General features: G+C 42.7%; 1 protein-coding gene across 1 annotated transcript in view; it reads left to right on the top strand.

The window, feature by feature from the left end:
* The window catches only part of Cfap206 (cilia and flagella associated protein 206), a 37,954-nt gene that overhangs the window by 1,247 nt on the left and 16,883 nt on the right, over window positions 1-19,824 (top strand). The window contains exons 3-10 of the mRNA XM_051161493.1: window positions 516-606; window positions 2,901-3,089; window positions 4,619-4,777; window positions 6,320-6,528; window positions 6,930-7,049; window positions 9,091-9,289; window positions 11,508-11,648; window positions 15,888-16,081. Coding sequence (XP_051017450.1) covers window positions 516-606; window positions 2,901-3,089; window positions 4,619-4,777; window positions 6,320-6,528; window positions 6,930-7,049; window positions 9,091-9,289; window positions 11,508-11,648; window positions 15,888-16,081 — 1,302 coding nt within the window. The remainder of the gene's footprint in view (window positions 1-515; window positions 607-2,900; window positions 3,090-4,618; window positions 4,778-6,319; window positions 6,529-6,929; window positions 7,050-9,090; window positions 9,290-11,507; window positions 11,649-15,887; window positions 16,082-19,824) is intronic.

The raw sequence follows: 19,824 nt of genomic DNA, 5'->3' as shown, positions 1-19,824 counted from the left end.
GGTGTCAGGACTAACGTCGTCTGCCATCGTTGCCCCCACCTCTGTCTCTCTCTTTCTGGGGGAGTATTTCCTTTTCAAGTTCTGGCTTACCTAAACCTTGTGTGGGTCCTCCTGCCTCTGATTTTGGAGTGCTGAGATGATGCTAGGTTTACAAAAGTGTACCATCATGGTCTGCCCATTTTCCTTCCTTCCCTCCTCTGTCTGTCTGTCTGTCTGTCTCTCTCTCTCTGTTTTTCTTTGAAAATAACTGAGTATACCTCAACAGGTAGACTGGTTGCCCTGTGTTAGACACCCGTAAAGCCGGGTGTAGTAATCTGAGCAATGGAGAGGAGGACAAAGGATCATAAGTTCAACATCATCCTCAGTTATATAGTGAGGATATAGCCTGGGCTATATGAGGCCAGCCTGGGCTACATGAGATCCTGTCTTAAAATTTAAAACACAAACAAACAAAGCAACCCTTTGAGTGTTTCAGAAAGATATAGTAGAAGTATTCACGTGCCGTTCTTTTCCAGCTTTGTGTGGCTCGTCTGTTGGACAATAAAAATCCATCCCTGGACACCATTAAGATGCAGGTCTACTTTGACATGAATTATACAAGTCGAGGTAACACACATATCTGTTTTCATATATTTTAAATGTGGAGGTTTTTTTTTTGTTTTGTTTTTCGAGACAGGCTTTCTTTGTATAGCCTTGGCTGTCCTGGACCCGCTTGGTAGACCAGGCTGGCCTCGAACTCACAGCGATCCACCTGCCTCTGCATCCCAAGTGCTGGGATTATAGGCATGCACCACCATGCCCGGCTAAAAGTTTTTTTTTTAATATTGCATTTTAGGTAAGAAAGGTTTAATTGGTTGATAACAGGCTTAATTGTTTAACGAAAGTAATTTTTGTTAGTCTTTTGATATTTTCCACCTTTGAGTTTTAGGTAGCCTTCTGTTACTATTCATAAAATGCCTGCGACAACCAGTTTATGCAAAGAGAAAGTTTGTTCGGGTCCAATTTTAGAGGCTTCAGTACGTGCTCTGTTGGCCCTGCTGCTTTTGGGCCCATGGAGGCACATCTTGGCATCACGATTGGGATGCAGAAGAGAAGATGTAGCAGGGTAGTCCCCAAAGGGTGTAACACCAGTGTCCCAAACATCTCCCATTGGGTGTCCCCTCGTTAAGGATCCACCATCTCCTAATAATAGTGTGAGCGGGATTCCAAGCCTTTGAGAAACAGTCCACCATATTTAAGAATATAATAGTGTTGGAAATCCAAATGATAAAAATACCAGTTGCCTGTATGTATGCTAAAAGTCAGTTTGAAATTATATGCTCATAAAATAATGTTTCCAAGTTTATCTATTTTTAATGTTTATGGCACTAATATTTAACAACTAGAAATTAAAGCACTGAAGTTAAAATTCTTAATTTTTATATTTTCTTATTCTTGATTTTAAATATTTAAATTATGTAACACACATGAAGTAATGTGGGAAATTTAAGTTCAAAATATATTTAATATTTATATTTTATATTTAAGGTATACATCAAAGACATGTTGGAAAGGGGGAGAAGGAAAATAAACTATTTTTTATAATGCAATCATAATTAACCACTTGGTAACCTTTTTCTTTCTATGCAGTAGACATTCAGTTATGTTAATATGTAAAATAATATCTCTTACTTTTTGGCTTAGTAACAGTAATATTTCCTGGCAAAAAATAACCATGAAATTAGAGAAACATAATTTCTATTTTTTTTCAGTTTGTGAAAGTTCTCAGTTGCTTTTGTGGTGAAATCGTAGATACCTGAGTGTTTCATTGTTGAATTGTGACTGAGAGATATTACTGAGTGACAAGAATTATTCTTGTAGTAAAGGTTGCCTCCAGCCTCAGCATGACGCAGGAAGGAAAAAAAAAAAAGGGATGCATTCTTTATGCATTTTGCTTCCTAGATTTTGTTTTTTCTTTTGTTTGTTTTTGTCAGCTGAACATACTAGGGTCACTGGAGAGAGGGAGCCTCGCTTGAGAAAATGAATCCATCATGTTGGCCTGTAGGCAAGTCTGTGGGGGCGTTTTCTTGACTAACGGTTGATGCGGGAGGCCTGAGTTCGTTGTAGGTAGTACCACCCCTGGCCCGAGCAAACCCTGGGGGTCATGCAAGTGAGGAACACTGCACTATGTCCTCTTCTCAGTTCCTGCCTCTGGGCTCTCGCCCTGACTCCCCTGACGGTTAGACTGTGGCGCGGAGGCGTCAGCTAAATAAGCCCTTTTCTCCCCACATTGCTGTTGGTCGTGGTGTTTATAGAGCGATAGAAACCCTTACTAAGACAATGCAGTATTGCTTCATCAGTAGAATTATTCAGAGGAAACTTACCTAGGACTAAAATAAGTATAATTGAAGAACAATATGTAGAGTACATATTTAATATTGTGTGACATATGCTTACATATTTATGAGTGTTTGCATGTGTGCTCTGGCAGAATACTCTATTGAAATTGTTGTAATAATGTTCCCTACTAGATTCCTGTATTTAAGTCTTGCTGGTCACTGTTTTTATTTCATCATTATACTTTAAGAAGCCAGGCTTTGCCGGGTATGGTGGCGCACGCCTTTAGTCACAGTACTCGAGAGGCAGAGGCAGGCAGATCTTTGTGAGTTCAAGGCCAGCCTGGTCTACAAAGCAAATCCAGGACAGTCAGGGCTTGTTACGTAGAGAAACCCTGTCTTGAACGTCCCCCCACAAATGTCAGGGGTTAGGGATTTAGCCCAGTGGGGCTCATTCCCAGCACTGGAGGCATGGGGCAGGGGCTTTGTTTTCATAAAATTGCCACACACCAGTTTTTTTTTCAAGTCCTTATCTGAGAATTCTAAGTATTGAAGATGTGAAAACTGGTTATTTGCTCATTTTAGAGGATTTTCTTGAAGAACATCACCGGGTCCTAGATTCCAGACTATGCTCTGTTAGCAGAGAGATTACAGACAACAGAGCCTGTGACAGAGAAGAACTGGAGAGTCTCTACAGAAAGATTGTCAGCTATGTGTTACTGCGCTCTGGGCTTGGATCCCCCACAGACATCAAGATTGTCAGAGAGGCTACAGGTAAAAAAACAGACCCGATTTCCACTGCAGAAGTGACCCTATATGACCACTGTATTTATACGTACAGTTTGTGCATGTGTGTTTATGTGTGGGGGTGGGGGTGGGCCTTGTGTGCACATGTGTGCAGGTACATGTGAAGGCATGATGTTGACGATGACTATCTTCCTCTGTGAAGTCCACTAAGGCAGGGTCTCCCACTGAACGCAGAAGCCACCATTCCAGTTGTGGCCAATCTAGCTTGGCAGCTTGCCTCAGGGATCTCAGTCTCCTCTGTAATGCTGAGATCCCACAGGTATGGCTGCTGCACCTGCCCAGTATTGGTTTATATGGGTCCTGGGGATACAAACTCTGGCCATCACACCTGTGTGGCAAACATTTTACCCACTGAGCTACCTCTTTAGTCCCTGCCACTGCCTTTTATAAAATATGGTAAAGATTCAAATGTCCTTTTTATCTGAAAAAAAAAATCAGCACCCATAATACATTCTAACTTATCCAGATTCCTAGAAAGATTTAAACACGTATGACTGACTTGAAAGTAGAAGGAGGGACTGTAAGGAGGGAGGAAAGAATCTAAGGGGAGGAGGACAAGGGAGGGTAACAGGGGGACAAAATAGTTCACACTTTCTCTTATATAGGCGGTCAACATATACTGTGCATGGCGTGAAATCAGAATCAGAACTGTCTGCGGAGGAGGGGAAGGGGAAGGGGAAGGTGACCAAAGGACAGTAGTTCAATCTGAAAAATGACATGATGAAACCCAGTACTGTCTGCATTTACACCTACAGGCCAGAAGAGGGCGCCAGATCTCATTATAGATGGTTATGAGCCACCATGTGGGTGCTGGGAATTGAACTCAGGTCCTCCAGAAGAGCAGACAGTGCTCTTAACCTCTAAGCCATCTCTCCAGCCAGATGATGATGATTTTAAAAAAGCACCTGAAAAAGAAAACCCTCATAAGCTGTAGAGATGGCTTAGCGTTTAAGAATGTTTGCTGCTCTTCCGGAGGACCTGAGACTTGCTTCAGGGACTCCAACACTTCTTCTGGCCTCCAACGGCACTAGAACACGCCGGAACACACTTACACAAACACATACACATAACACATAAATAAAATATCTCAAAATAACTCATGCCTTTTACATGTGTTTCAATTGGGAACTTCAAGCAGCGCTTGTAGACGTTGAAATGGTGTTGATGTTGTTGGAGGCCGTGCATACACAGTGACCTGGAGCTCCTGCAGCATGTTAGGGGCACTAGGCTAGTCGGATGCTGGGGACTCCTGGACGGGAGCGCTCCATACAGGGGGAAGGCATGGAGCCTGTCATCTAGCTAAGATATTGAAAGAGGACATCTTTGTATCATCAAAACGTGTGTCCCATTAATACTTTAAATGGGGATAGAGCTGGGCGCAGTGGTGCCTGTGTGTGTAGGTAACACGAGGAAGGCACACCCCTTAACGTGTTTTCCCCGCGGCTCCTTCAGTGCGTTCCTCTCCATCACTGTGTTTTCCCCGTGGTCTATTTCAGCTGCTCTGCAGAGTGTTTTCCCTCAGACCGAGCTTGGGACGTTTCTGTCTCTTAGTAAGAAGGACAAAGAACGCCAGTTGAAGGAGCTCACCATGATTGTCACTGGAATTCGGTTATTTAACAGAGACTGTGGGAAAGGAGGGGAAGGCATCGATGATTGTAAGTGTGTTTTTGGCTAGTTCTGAAGGTTCTGCGTGTTTAAGGTGTGACTTCGCTGTGGGGCAGACAAGGCCAGAGTCCACCCTCCTTCACCCAGTGGAGTGTGGCATTTACTTCATGCGAGCCAAAGGGAGGAAAACTGATTTAAAATTTTAAAAAATCACCTTGGAAAGAAAACTGGTGCTGGTGTAATTGGTGGGATGAAAAGACCGAAGAGGACATGCTTGAAGATCTGCAAATTCAGGAACAACTTCTATGTCGTTATATACACAATGCTTTTTTTTTTTTTTTTAATTTTTAGGCAGGATCTCGCTGTGTAACCTTGAGTAGCTTGGAACTTGATGTGTCTTACCAGGCTTGCCTTTGATTCACAGAGTTCCTCCTGCCTCAGCCTCCCAGGTGCTGGGGTGAACGGCTTGCACCCCACACCCAGCCCCTTAGTGCAGTCTTGATTTGTAAGATTGAAAATACTTAGAAAATAGCAATAAAGGACCCAACGGTAGAATTAATTTCGTGTGCATTGTACACGTCTGCAGACCCATTGACACAGTGGTGCTGTCCTTCCCCTGATCACTGCGCATCAGATAATGCTAGCAGTAGGGCGGGCCAGCCAGCTGCCCGGCCCGTCTTCTCTCCTCCCTTCCAAATGTTCTGGGGCTGGGACATCATAGTTCCACCCCCAACCCTACAAGGGTTTTTTTTTCTGTTTGTTTTCATTTTAAAAATTGTTATAAAATTTAAATTCTACGGTTGGAGAGCAGGCTAAGGATTTTCTGCTCTTACAGAGGGTCTGGGTTCAGTTTTAGCACCCATGTGGTGGTTACAGCCATCTCATGGACCTGGAACATGGAGCTCCAGTCCCATGGCATTCTGTCCCCTCCTTTGGCCTCTGAGGGTACTGCACACACAGGTTGCAGAGAAATACATGCAGATAACATACATTGAACAAGCCCCCAAATTATGAAAATCAATCCCCCACCAGTCAGCTAGTGCCTTGCTACACTGCTGTTTACTTTCAGAGTCCGGATATGGTTCATACATAAGTTTCAAATCTGCTCTGCAGAAGGCAGGCTCAGTGGGCGTGGCTAAATCAGCACAGGGCAGCACAGTCTACCTAATTTTCCTATGTTTTAATGAGAAAGGTGGATCCGATTCTATGTTCTCTTACTATTAGGACTTTTTTTTTGGACAGGTTCTTTTCTGCATGGGGTGGGAACATAAAAAAAAATTCCTAATTGGCCTGGAGTGCTGGCTCAGTGGTTAAGAGCACTGACTGCTCTTCCAGAGGTCCTAAGTTCAATTCCCAGCAACCACATGGTGGCTCACAACCATCTATGATGAGATCTGATGCCCTCCTCTGGCCTGCAGGTGCACACTCAGGCAGAGAACTGTATACATAATAAAAAAGCCTTATTCTTATTTATCTGATAGGTAAAATCTGACTTAATTTAAAATGTTTAAAATACTACCACTTTCTGGGCTCTTTTTCATCGATTGTTTCCCCACTCTCTCATGCCTGTCCTCTCATACGGTGACAAACAGTGCCAGCTATCCTCCACGAAGCGATCCCAGCCTCCACACAGCATATTGACTCCCAGCTTCAGATTGCTCAAGAGCAGGCTTTTCGCTACACCGCTATCCTGGAGAAAGTGACAAGGAACCCACTGATGGCCAAGGAGCTTGAGCCCTACATGTTAAAGGAAGCGCTGTATAATATTCGGCAGTATGAGATCTTCCTTCAGACTGTTCTGGTGAGCTCATGTGACAGACTCTGGCCCTTTTCTGTATCACACAGTCCCCTGGGGGCCCAGGCAACTCACAAAGGAAGCAACCTTAGGACGTTTGCGTTGCCTTGGTGTGACCAGGGCTTGGCGCAGAAACAGCAAAGCTACATTTGATCTTAATTGAACTGTTTATTGTTTATAGTTGTTGATTCTCTCTTTATGGTATGATTGGTCACCTGCCATAACTGAGCAGTGCTTTGTGTGTCTGTAGCCCTTGGAATTCAGAGCCTGTGTTTTGCACCCTGTTTGGCTGGGAGTTGGTACAGACAATGTCGGTGTCACTTGAAAGTGGGGAGCAGGTAGGACTTACCCCATGATACTGTTAGTAAAATAACAAAATATCAAAACAAATTACATTGTCTTCCCAGTCAGATATAATTACTTGTGCTCAAGAAGTAGAAATGATGATACAGCAATTAGCAGCTCAATTGGAACAATTAAAAATGACAGTAAGATCGAAGACTGCTGTCCCGACATCACAAGTCTTTGTAAGTACTGACCTTGTTTTGTTTTGGTTTTGAAATGGGCTCTCAGTATGTAACCCTAATTTGTCTGGGAACTTGCTCTGGAGGCCAGGTTGTCCTCAGTTTCACAGATCCTCCCACCTCTGTCCCTGAGTGCCGGGATTCCAGGCGTGTACCACCTCACTCACCGACTTTGACTTTTTAAGATGCATTTTTATTTATTTATTATGGGGAAGGGGCATGCCACACTGCACACATGGAGGCCAGAGAGCAACACTCAGGAATTGCTTCTTCACTTTCTCCATGGGATCCTGGAATCAAACCTGGGTTGTCAGGCTTATAAATGCTTTTACACACTAAGCCATCTCACTAGTGCAAATCCTTTCTTCCCTGTGATCAAACCCAGCTGTGCACAAACCAGGCACGCGCTCTACTGCTGAGCTAACTCCCTCGCCTATTTTGCGGTGGGGTGGGGTCACTACCTCAATATATAGCTCAGCAGGTATTCCAAGCTATCCTTGAATGTGGATCCTCCTGGGCCCACATCCTGGGTGCTGGAATACAGGCATGTGCCACCACAGCAGGTGTAATTCCTTAAGGTTGAACCTCCTCTTGAGTCCTATAAATTGAATCAGAATTCCTTATAATTGTATTCCATTAGAATAATAACATATCATAGATAGCATTAGTTGCATACAACCCTGTCCCTGCTGTTTGTTTGATGAGGGCAGTTACTATGAAGGAAATGATCATCTCTAGTAATTATGACCATAGTATCTATGGCAACAAAAAAGTAGTCCATGGTAGTGTTGAAAGTGTGTTTATAGAGGTGGGAAGACAGTTCAGTTGATAAAGGACTTTGCCACACAACCCCACAAGCACCTGAGTTCCGATCCCCTGCACCTATGTTAAAAGCCAGCCATGGCGCTGCGTGGACAGAGCCAGGAGGATTTCTGCTGCTTATGTTGACCAGTCAGCGAGCTCCAGGGGCAGTGAGAGATCCTGAGTTAGTCAGGTAAAGAGTGGTTGAGGAAGATATGCAACGTCAACCTCTGGCCTCCTCACACTCTCACACACGTGTGGATGTGGGGAGAGGGAAGAGAGGAGACAGAAGAGGGAGGCGGGGACAGATAAGGAGGGAGAAAGAAAGAGAATGTGTTCACAGTAGTCTCAGAAATTGCACCTGACACAGAGGTGAGACAATGTATGTCTTATCTGAAAGGAAGGTAACTTCTTATTTCCTGCACACTGACTTTCTGATGAATAGCACTGTTATGTGGGAAAACATTGCAACCCTCATACAAACAAGGTAGTCCTAAAATGTACATGCATTTTACATGTATATAGACCATTTGAATCCATGGTGACTTTCTATAATCATTCTCAATGTTGGTTTTTAAAAAACAATAAACTTGTATGTGAGGCCTGGTTGAGCTTCTGTTTGTTCTATAAGTCATTAATTTTTATTGTGAATAAAATATTTTATTTCACTGATCTAAAGCTTTAGCTTGCAGCTGCCTTAGCATACTGGAAGATGCACTTGTATGCTTTCCAGGTTATTTTGAATCACATAAATATGGGCCATATAAAACTACTATGATGAGTTTCTTAATTTTTAAACAAAAAATTTAAAGTATATTTTCCTCCTTGGCCCTTTGAGATAAAATATTACTATTTATTGGAAGATAAAGCATGTTTGACTATTTTTCAAGTAAATTAACTCAATAACAGCTATGCCAAATACAGTTCTTTGAAAGAAAACAGGTTTTCCTTCTCCTAACTCACGAGTCTGCTGTAGTTTTACAAGAGCTTGACATATAGGAGTTTCTTCATGACGTTCATTTTTAAGAGTCCAGTGACAACTCTGTCACACACCCACAGTGACAACTCAGTCACACAGTGGCAGCTTCATCACACAGTGGTGGCTCCGTCACACACTGGCGGCTCTGTCACACACTCACAGTGGCATCTCTGTCATTCAGTGGCGACTCCACCACACAGTGGCGACTCTGTCACACAGTGGTGGCTCTGTCACACACATATTTCTGATGTTTCTCTCCCTTAGCCTATCTTCATTGCGCTGGCAAGCCTGTGGATGAGCTTTCAGGACGAGACTGTTTTGGTTAGTGTTCTGAGTAACTTGACCACTAACCTGGAGCTGTTCCTGGGCACTCATGAGCTGCTCTTTCCCGAGAAAGTGATCCAAAGTCTTCTGGATGGCGTCATCGTGAAAAGCGATATGGCAAGGATAAAGGAGCACGTGGGTAATGCACACGAGCCACCGTTAGCTTAAAGTCACTCTTTGTGCTTTTAAATGTTCATACTAAAGCTTTCAGACAAAATACTAAACATCTTAATTATGAAAGACTGATATTCACTGTAGGAAATATAAGGGAAACCCATTGTGACACACATCTTTAGTTTTCAGCATGTAGGTGGTAGAGGCAGGAGGATCAGGAGTTCAAGGCCAGCCTAGGCTATTCAGTAAGTTCAAGGCCAGCCTCGGGTAGAGGAGACCCTGTGTTAAAAAGGTGTGTGTGTGTGTGTGTGTGTGTGTGTGTGTGTGTGTGAGAGAGAGAGAGAGAGAGAGAGAGAGAGAGAGAGAGAGAGAGAGAGAGAGAGAGAGAGAGAGAGAGATACAGATATGGAAACTGAATATGTTACAGTCCAGAAATTAACTCTTTATTGTAGTCCTTCATGTCCAGGCTTTGTGTGTTTATGCATTTATATTGCAGGAGTGTTGGTTTTGCAGTTGCTATGCTGAGAAAAATCCTTGCAATATTTGTTGCAGATAAAGCTCCATTTTAAAGAATAATGTGCTACATCTTGTTAGTGTCAAGTTTTGAAATTTGTGCACCAACTCATTTTATCCTTATGTACTGAGCCAATTTTAGACCCTTTAAAAGATGTATTGATTCATATAGAAAGGTTGACATTATCAGTCAGCTTTTAATCACCTTATCAACCTTTTTTTGCCTTTTCTATCTTAATTAAAAACAATCTAAAATTCATGAGAAGTATCAAAGTAGAATATAGAACTTAATACTCGAACTTCATCCAGAAAAATGAAGTTGGATGATTTACTAATTTGTATTACAAAATTCTATTTTGGTAAAAGTAGAAAATAAAAAATGTAGCAGTGAGTTGATTTCTTAACTTATTAGACTGTATAAAAACTGAAAGCTAAGGAGGACACCCCAAGTCCTCGTGGTACAAGGTTTCGGCTCATTTAGCTTCAGGAAGGCAGCCTCTCTGAGCAGACACGAAGTGAACCGGAGAAGCTGAAATGAGTTCCGTTGTGCGTGGTCAGCCGAGCTGCGACTTCTTAGAGTTGGAGACGTCTTTCCTACCAGAGTTAGGCTTTTTCTTCAGTAGAATATTTTATCCAAGTTATTCACTTGTGAAATGGGAGAGCCACATTCTTTTGAAAGAATTTAATTTACACCTGCTTATTAACTTTAGAGACCCTGGGCATGTCAGGATGAGCTACAGTTACCTCCTCCAAGGTAGGCTTTATGTCTAGCTGTAGATACAAGGCCAAGACAAACAGTATGTTGGCTGTTCGGGTCTAGAATCGAGTATATTGGAAATATATGTACGACTGTAAAAGTTAACAATCTTAGAAAACCATTTTCCATGAACATGTCATTTGTATCTAAGTCATTCATTCTAATTATCAATGTAAGCAAAGCAAATGGTATGAGGAGCCATCGCTAAAGGTCGAAAGAGCAGGCTGGAGAGATGCTCCGTGGTTAAGAGCACTTGCAGAGGACCGAAGGACCTGCGTCTGCAGCACCAGGGGAATGCAGCATCTTCTTCTAGAGCACCAGGCATGCATGCGGTGCACACGCACACGCACACATACACACACACGTGCATGTGGGCACTCACATATACACACAACACACAAACCTATTTAAGAAAAAAGTCGAAACAAAAATTGTATACCTTTTCATCAAACTCAAGCTATAAAAGTCATCTTCTTGCTGTTTGGAACAGCCTCTGCAGTTTTGAGACCCAGTCTATTATGTAAGTGCTGCATTCACAGTGTTTCCCATGTAGTGTTGTATCAAGACCCGTGCCATCTTAAATAAAAGAGCTCCTCTTGGTCACGCATCAGTTCTTTCTACTCATCTCCTTGGGTGACTGACGGTGTAGCCACAGGAACATAGCAAACCCTGACAGAGGCGCTCCGGTCTGCCTGGCCCTTAGCTGCGGAACTAAGACTTTGTTCTGAAAGGTGTTGCTCCTTCCGGAGCTAAGTTCTACTTCCACACTTGCTCCAGCAGGTTACTCGGTTGGACAGTCGCTGAGGCATTCACACTTGTTTACATGTGATTTTGTGTCACGACTGATTTTGTGTGTATCATGGGAAATTTTGTCGATCCGAAAAGGTAGAGATGATTAAAAAGTTAATGTTTAGAATGACCCACTGCTGAAATGGCATCTTGTCAAGACGATTCCTCTTCTCTTTCATTTTAGAAGAAAGAGTGACTTTGTCAGATTTCAGAAAAACGGAATGGCTTTTTCCAGAAACAACAGCAAATTTTGATAAACTGCTAATTCAGTACCGCGGATTTTGTGGCTACACGTTTGCTGCGACAGATGGTCTCCTCCTCCCAGGTAACTGTCTGCTCCATCCTGAGTGTGTATTGTACCTGCTCTGTCATCCTTTAAAAGGTTATGGATTCTGATGTGAGCTAGGGAGGAGATGCAGAGTCTTCCAGACAGCATCCTCATCTGGAAGGCTGATCTGATAGACTCAACAGGAGGGTGCAAGGAAAGAGCGGGGGTTGGGGGGTTGGGGGTAGGGTTGGGGAGAGGGCTGGGGGCAGGAAGAAGGGAGGTGCAACAGGTTGACTGTCCCTTCTCTAAAATGCTTCAGGCTGGAAATGTTTCTAATTGTGGATTTGGGAGAATGAGATGTGTTAGGGGACACGACCCAATTTTAAACAAATCCACTCATGTTTCAAGAACAGTTTATGCAAAGCACACTAAAAGCACACACTACGTTAGCACACCCACAGTTTTCCTGTGACTTATTACATGAAGTGTGTGCTTGTGGCATCATGAGGGAACTTGGCGTTCAGATTTTGAAGCATTTCACATGAGGGACACTCAGCCAGCGTTATATAACGTGGGCTCCACACTGCCTTGGAAAGGGGATGGATGGGTCACCTGTACCGAAGGAAGTAGTTTGGCAGTGCTAAAAAATGGTGTCTTTAAAATAGTTACTGAAAAAGACATGCTAATTTAGCTGATGTGTTCACTTAAAAATATTCTTGGTTGTTTTGCAGCTACAGTCCATTAGCACAGGTTAGGACTTCTCTGTGAAGTTTTTCTAAGGAAAATTTTATTTAGTAACATTTCTCTCTGGTATGTATGTTATGCATAACAAAATTATAATGTTTACAAAATAAAGAGTAAATTATATAATGAGAGGCAGTACATTATAAATCAAAAAGTGCTGTGTGAAGTGGAAATGACAAGAAGCCTACGAGGGCTACGTCATAGTTAAGTCTAGTTGTCAACATGACATACATGGGAAGAGGAAACCTCAGTTAACGAACTGGCTCCATCAGGCAGGGCCAAGCCAGCTGTGGGCAGGGCCATCTCTGGGCTTGGGTGTGTCAGAAGGGCAGCCGAGGACACCATGGCCAGAACACGAGTAAGCAATGTTCCTCTGTGGTTCCTGCCTCCAGGCTCCTGCCTTGAGTTTCTACCTTGGCTTCCTTCAGGGATGGACTTTAAGCTTGTAAACCAAAGTAAACCCTTTCCTTCCCCAAGCTGGCTCTAGTCTGGGCTTTATCAAAGCAACAGAAAGCAAACTAGCACAGACTGCAGTAAAAGCAAACTGAAAAGCCGCTTGATATTTACTTTGTACTATTAACCTCTTCCTTCATCTTCTTTCTTCATCTCTTTGTTATTTTTCTATGTTTTACAGTTGGGTATAGTTTTTGTTTTGTTTTGTTTTGTTTTTAGTCACAAAATTGCTAGAAGTCTATGCTTGTGTGGAAGATAGGACAAACTGGCTTATTCTTTATGCTGTCGTGAGGAACAAACACACTAGAAGCATGGCGGTGAGGCAGTGATGACGTGGTCTAGCTTCTGCCTGCTGCGTGGGTGATAAAGGGAACTCGGACCTCAGAAGGGTTTCCAGGCTGTGCGTTGCAGGGTCCTCCTCCCTGTGTGAGTCGGTGCAGGTCCTTTCACTTCGGTTGGCAGTATTATTCCTACCCATCATGTCATTGCCTAGGTATTAGAAGCCATCTGCTCAGAGGGACTTTGTAGAACATCTTCCTCTCTTTGGGAATGCAGACTATGTGACTCACACCCATTGTGACACTGGCTTGCCATGCTGCCACATCTTCCCACGTGACTTCATGTCTACTGGAAGTCTTTTCTTGGATCATTCTGCACCAATTCATGCTCTGTTCTTTCATTTTCCTACACCTTCCCTAATCAATTTTTATTAAAATACCAATCTCATTCTATTTTGTGTTTATTATGCATCTACCTTGCTTGCTTGCCCTATTTTTCAGTTAGTTAGTTAGTTAATTAATTAATTAGTTAGTTAGTTAGCTAGTTAGTTATTCCCATGGCACTGGTCATTCTTTGACCTTTAATCAATTTGTGATTTGCTGGGAGTTGGCACTTGTTTTCCTCTAGTTCCTTCTGTACCAAGAATAGGGTCAAAAACTATCTGTTGAAAAATAAGTAAAACAGTATTACCATTTCCCATATAATTTCCCACACAACGTATAGATATTTAATAATCCATAGTCTACATAGGATATTTTTATAGTTGAAAATATGCAAATCTGCATTGAGAAAAAGATGTCACATTTTTGTACTGTCTACAGAGCCATTTTGGAAACAGTCCATTAGGGGCCATGGACATGGCTTAGCGAGTAAGCTGAACAAATGTGAAAGATCTAAGTTCAAATACCTAGAACCCACATTAAAACCCTAGGTTTGGCTGTGCACAGTCCTCTCCCCTTTGCATGGGGCTGGGGCACAGAAGCAGGAGGATTTCTGGGGCTTGTAGGCTGCCAGCCTAACTCCAGATCCGGTGAGAGAACTTGTTTCAAAGAAATAATGCAGAGAGTGATGGAGAATGGCATCAGATGTTCACTTCCTCTTCTTCTTCTTTTTGTGAGATAGCATCTCTCTCTTCAGTCCTGGCTGTCCTGGAACTTGCTATGTAGACCAGGCTGGCCTCAAGCTCACAGAAATCCTCCTGCCTTTGTCTCCTGAGTTTTAGGATTAAAGATGTGTTCCACCATGCTCAGCCATGTATACCTGTCTCTCCCCCCCTCCTCTCTTCCCTCTCCTCATATATACTAAAACCACTCCTTTAGTGTGGGGACTCTGCACACACCAGGACCAGCAGAGTAATGATCTGTGTGAGGCGAGAAGGAAAGCCAGTTCATTGCAGGTGTTGGTTTGAACTTCTAGAGTCTGACATCAGGCATCTTATTTTAGACATATTTAAGTATAATTTTGGCAAGAAAAGTTGACAATTATCACAATAAAGTTTAAGGCGTGACTGCATCAAAACTTTTTTTTTTTTTTTTTTTTTTTTTGCAAAGTGCATGTGATCTGGCCCATAAGTATGGGTTCTGTTGACTGCAACGCAACACTCAGGATAAATGCCTAAAGAATTTGGGATAAACACAGTAGTCTTGGGAATCCATATGTGGCCTGGCCCTACAGATAGCACAGATCACCAAGCTATTACCTACACCCATCCCCAGCCTTCTGCATGGGAACATGGACACATCTCCCCTGCTGAAGAGGCAGCCCTTCGTGTCTCACACTCCTGGTTTCCTACGTACTTGTCTGTGAGCACAAGAACCTTGTGCCCGCTGCACTTAGATTAAGTAGGTTTGAAAAATCTATCAAATAGGCTACATGGTTTTCACAAACAATTTTAACACCTATTTCATCTGGATAGTAGACAGTATTTTTACATAAAATACAGTTTTAAAAGACTTATTTGTATTCTTACCTCTTCTCTTCTTTACCCCTCTCTTTTCCTCTCTTCCTCTGTCTCTTGTCTCTCTCTCTCTCTCTCCCTCTCCTCCCTTCCTTCTCTCCGATGCTCATATAACCCTCTCAATATCATAAAAAGACATATTTGTATCGTTCTGTGTATGTGTACGTATTTGGCTGTGGGAGGAGTGCCACGTGTGTGCAGGAGCCCTTGGAGGCCACAGAGGATCTGGGATTACAGGGGCTTGGCAGTTGTCTGACATAGATGCTGGGAACCAAACTCAGGTCCTCTGGAAAAGCAACACTTGCTTTGGACTGCTAAGCCATCTCCAGCCCCTGATTTACGTTATTTCTATATTATGTGTACGTCTTTGTGGAGGTATATTCATGTGAGTGCAGGAGCCTTTGGAGGCCAGAAGAAGGCACCGAATCCCTGAGAACAGAGTGACTGACAGTTATGAGCCACTAGATATAGGTGCTGGGAACTGAATTCGGGTCCCATGCAAGAGTCCTACTTAATTTTTACTGCTAACCCCCTAAAATGTATTCTAAACTTAAATTTAAGATATGTAACTTAATATGAATTTCATATATTTATCATTTAATAACATTTTAGCAAAACAAGAATAGAACTGATATGTTATGATGGAATGTATGGGATCGACATAGTACTCCTTGGTACAGTACTTGGTTAGCATGTGGAAGGCTCTGGATTGTATTGTCAACAGCATTACCAACAAAAGAAAACAAAACAAAAAAGCCCTCAAAACCAAAACCAGCAATACCTGTAGCAACATTGGTCCTATGGTTCGCTACAAAAACAAAATTCCTTGGCTCATGCCTAATTATCATTTTTAATTTTCACAGGAAATCCATCCATTGGAATTTTGAAATACAAAGAAAAATATTACACTTTTAATACCAGAGATGCTGCACATTCGTTCTCAGAAAACCCTGAATATTATATTAATTTGATTAAAGAAAAAGCCAAAAGGAATGCAGAGTTAATTCAGCTACTGGAACTTCATCAGCAGTTTGAAACTCTCATACCGTACTCTCAGGTAAACACGGCAAAGCCTTGCGAATACCTGACTTGATTAAAGCAGTGTCTCAGTATTGTTCATTGTGTATTTTTTCCGACAGTGAAGTTCAGCATCTTTTTGTCTGTTTTGTTGATCTTCGAGTGTGTGTGGGGATGCACACATGTGTGCTACCTGCAGGGTGTGTGGGGATGTACATGTGTGTGCTGCCTGCAGGGTGTGTGTGGGTGCACACGTGTGTGCTACATGCACAAACATAAGCAACAGTAGGGTCTCGGATCTTCCTCTCTGCTTTTGACCTTACTTTTGAAGCAGTGGCTTTTTTTGTTTTTTTAAAATATATTTTATTAATTTATTTATATTACATCTCAATTGTTATCCCATCCCTTGTATCCTCCCATTCCTCCCTCCCTTACTCCCCTCCCCTATGACTGTAACTGAGGGGGACCTCCTCCCCCTGTATATGCTCATAGGGTATCAAGTCTCTTCTTGGTAACCTGCTGTCCTTCTTCTGAGTGCCACCAGGCCTCCCCATCCAGGGGACGTGGTCAAATATGGGGCACCAGAGTTCGTGTGAAAGTCAGTCCTCACTCTCCACTCAACTGTGAAGAGTGTCCTGTCCATTGGCTAGATCTGGGTAGGGGTTTGATGTTTACTGCATGTATTGTCCTTGGCTGGTGCCATAGTGGGAAAAGATCTTCACCAACTCTACATCTGACAAAGGTCTAATATCCAAAATATATAAAGAACTCAAGAAATTAAACACCACCAAACCAAATAACCCAATTGAGAAATGGGGCTCAGAATTAAACAGAGAATACTCAACAGAGGAATATCGAATGGCTGAGAAATACTCAAAGAAAAGCAGTGGCTTTTTGAACCAAAAGGTCACTTTCAGTGAGGCTTCCTGGCCCCAGTCTCTGTCCCCCACCGAATGTTAGGGTTAGGGCCTAGCTTCTATGTAGGTGCTGGAATTTGAACTCAGGTCCTCTTGCTTTCATCCACTTGATACCATTTAAGGGTGCAAGAATAAGATCATTTTCTCTACCAAGTAAAGAATTAAAGTAGGAAAGAAGTGTTACCAGACACTATTATTTTCTTTATTTATGGGGAGAATCATTTCCTGTCTTTTCTTTCCATTTGATATCTTCAAAGCCAATGTGAGTAAGACACATGACTAATCCTTGGTCAAAACATAAGGGGAAATTCTCCTGACTTCCTATCAGTGGCTTTTTTGGTCAGTATTTTACTATGAATTTTATCTCTTCAGCGAGAGCCCAGTTTTGTCAAGTCAAGCCCCATCAGAGACATCGTATGATGCCCAGGAAATCAAGGTCCCCTTGTGGGGCTTTTGGTCTCATTAATAAAAGAATTAAAGCTGAACATAGTGACACACACATTTAATCCTGGCACTCAGGAGGCAGATACAGGAGAATACCTGTGAGTTTGAAGCCAGCCCGATCTACCAATTGAGTTCCAGGTTAAACAAGCTATGCAGTGTGGCACCCCCTTCAACAAACAAGCAAAAAGCAAACACAATGTACACACACACATATATATATATGTGAATTAAAATGGATGCAAGAGGCTGGGAAGATGGGTCAGTGGTTAAGTGCACTGCCTGCTCTTTCAGAGGACTTGGGTTTTGTTCCCAGCACTCACATGACCCTCACAACCACATAGAACTCAAGTTCTGGGGGATCTAGTACTCCTTCCTGGCTTCTGCAGCCACCAAGTATACATTCATATATGTACATTTGGGCAAAACCAACCAACATTCTTTTGGTTGGTGAGACGGCTCACAGGTAAAGGCACTTGCCACCAAGCCTGAGAACCCGAGTTCAATCCCTGGGATGTACAGAAGGGAAAAGTGAACTGACTCCTGCAAGCTGTCCTCAGGCCTCCATGGGTGCACCATGGAATTCACATAAGTGCACACATGCAATAAGTGAGGGTATATATTTTTTTGACATAGAGAAATATATTGTAGAAGAGTGGGAGAACAGGAAAGGGGGAGGGGTGCCCCAGAAAGAAAGAAAGAGACAGAGAATGAGAGAGCAAGAGAGGAGAAGAGGAAGAGAGCACAAGAGAGGAAGAGAGGTGTATACATTTTTACAAGGAAAGAAAAGTGAAATGGAAATTCAGGGCGGTTTATTTGAGCTTACAAGGTAAAATCAGGGCAGGGAAACTATAAACCTCACAACTGCCTAAAGGAATAAAAGAGAGGCCTGGAAGTTAGTCCTGTAAGTCTCTCTCCTCTCTCTCTCTCTCTCTCTCTCTCTCTCTCTCTCTCTCTCTCTCTCTCTCTCTGTGTGTGTGTGTGTGTGTGTGTGTGTGTCTGTCTGTCTGTCTGTTTGTCTTTTGAGAAAAGGCAAGGAAGTCCAAAATGTTTGAGTGTTTAAAACCATACTTAAGTTCAGGCCAGCATCAGAAAGAAAGAAAGAAAAAAAAAAAAAAAAAAAAAAAAAAAAAAAAAAGGAAGAAGGAAGGAAAAGAAAGAGAAAAAGAAAGAAAATAGAGGAGGAAAGAAAACATAGAGAAAGAAAAAAGAAAGGGAAGAAATAAAGAATAAAGGAAAGAAGGAAGGAAGGAAAGAAAAAAAAGTTTCACTTGCCTGAGGAAAGGTAGGCAGGCACAGCTGAACTGCATGGTGCTCATGGGGACTGCACTGGGGGCAGGAATTCTGGGAAAGAAAACTCATTATCTGAAGGTGAATGCTCCTTTGTGAGGGTGGTCCCCTAGCCAGGTCCTGCCAGCCCCACTGTATTAACCTCTAAGGGGCATATCTCCGTCCTGAAGTAGATGGCATTCTTTATACACTGAACCATCCCTCCACCTGTTCTATTCTCCTTTAAAGCAGAAACACGTCCACATACCCAGACGTTCCATAAAAACACAAAGATGGAAGCCATAATATTTATGCAAAAGATGTATACAATAAAAGATAGGGCTGGAGAGATGGCTCAGAGGTTAATGGCACTCACTGCTCCTCCAGAGGTCCTGAGTTCAGTTCCCAGCAGCCACATGTGATGTGATGCCCTCTTCTGGCCTGCAGGTGTGTGTGCAGGCAGAGCACTGTATACATGATAATAAATAAATAAATCTTTAAAAAAAAGATAATGCCCTGACAAAGGATTATCAGACAAAGAACCTCCAAAAATGCCACTGAGTTTGTTTTGTGTTTGCCATCGACTGCTACTTAAAGAGTGGTTTGTATGCCCAGTAGACACTTTTGGAGAAAACTATTTTTTCCTCGGAGCTGTTATCGATTGGAGGTAGATTCTGGGTTAGGGATGGGGGCTTATGTCCACTTCTCTCTGTGCTAGAACCCCATCTGGCCCAGACTGGTGTTAGGCCCTGTATGTACTACCACAATGTCTGAGACCACTTGTGTGAGTCCCCTCTGACTCTTAAAGCCTTTCTGCTTCCTCTTTCACAGAATTTCCTGAGCCCTGGGGAGAGGAGTTTGATGGAGTCATACAATTTACAGCTGATTTTCTAAAGTCTCTCTTACCCTGGGCAAATTGTGTGGCTGTGGGTGTCTGTATTTGTTCCAATCCACTGCAGGTGGAAGCTCCTCTGATGAGGGCTGAACTAGATGTTGACCTATGACCTGCAGAACGTCATTGGGAGACAATTTTACTGCTATGTTTCTTTAGCACTGCGGTTCTCAGCCTGTGGGCCATGATCCCTTTGGGGGGGGGTGTCACATCAGATGTTGTGCATACCATATATTTACATTAGACTAAATAGATTTATAACTA

This window comes from Acomys russatus, chromosome 2, assembly GCF_903995435.1.
Source record: "Acomys russatus chromosome 2, mAcoRus1.1, whole genome shotgun sequence".
NCBI lineage: Eukaryota > Metazoa > Chordata > Mammalia > Rodentia > Muridae > Acomys > Acomys russatus.
Note: the sequence above shows the minus strand (reverse complement) of the source record. Positions and strands in the feature narration are given on the sequence as shown.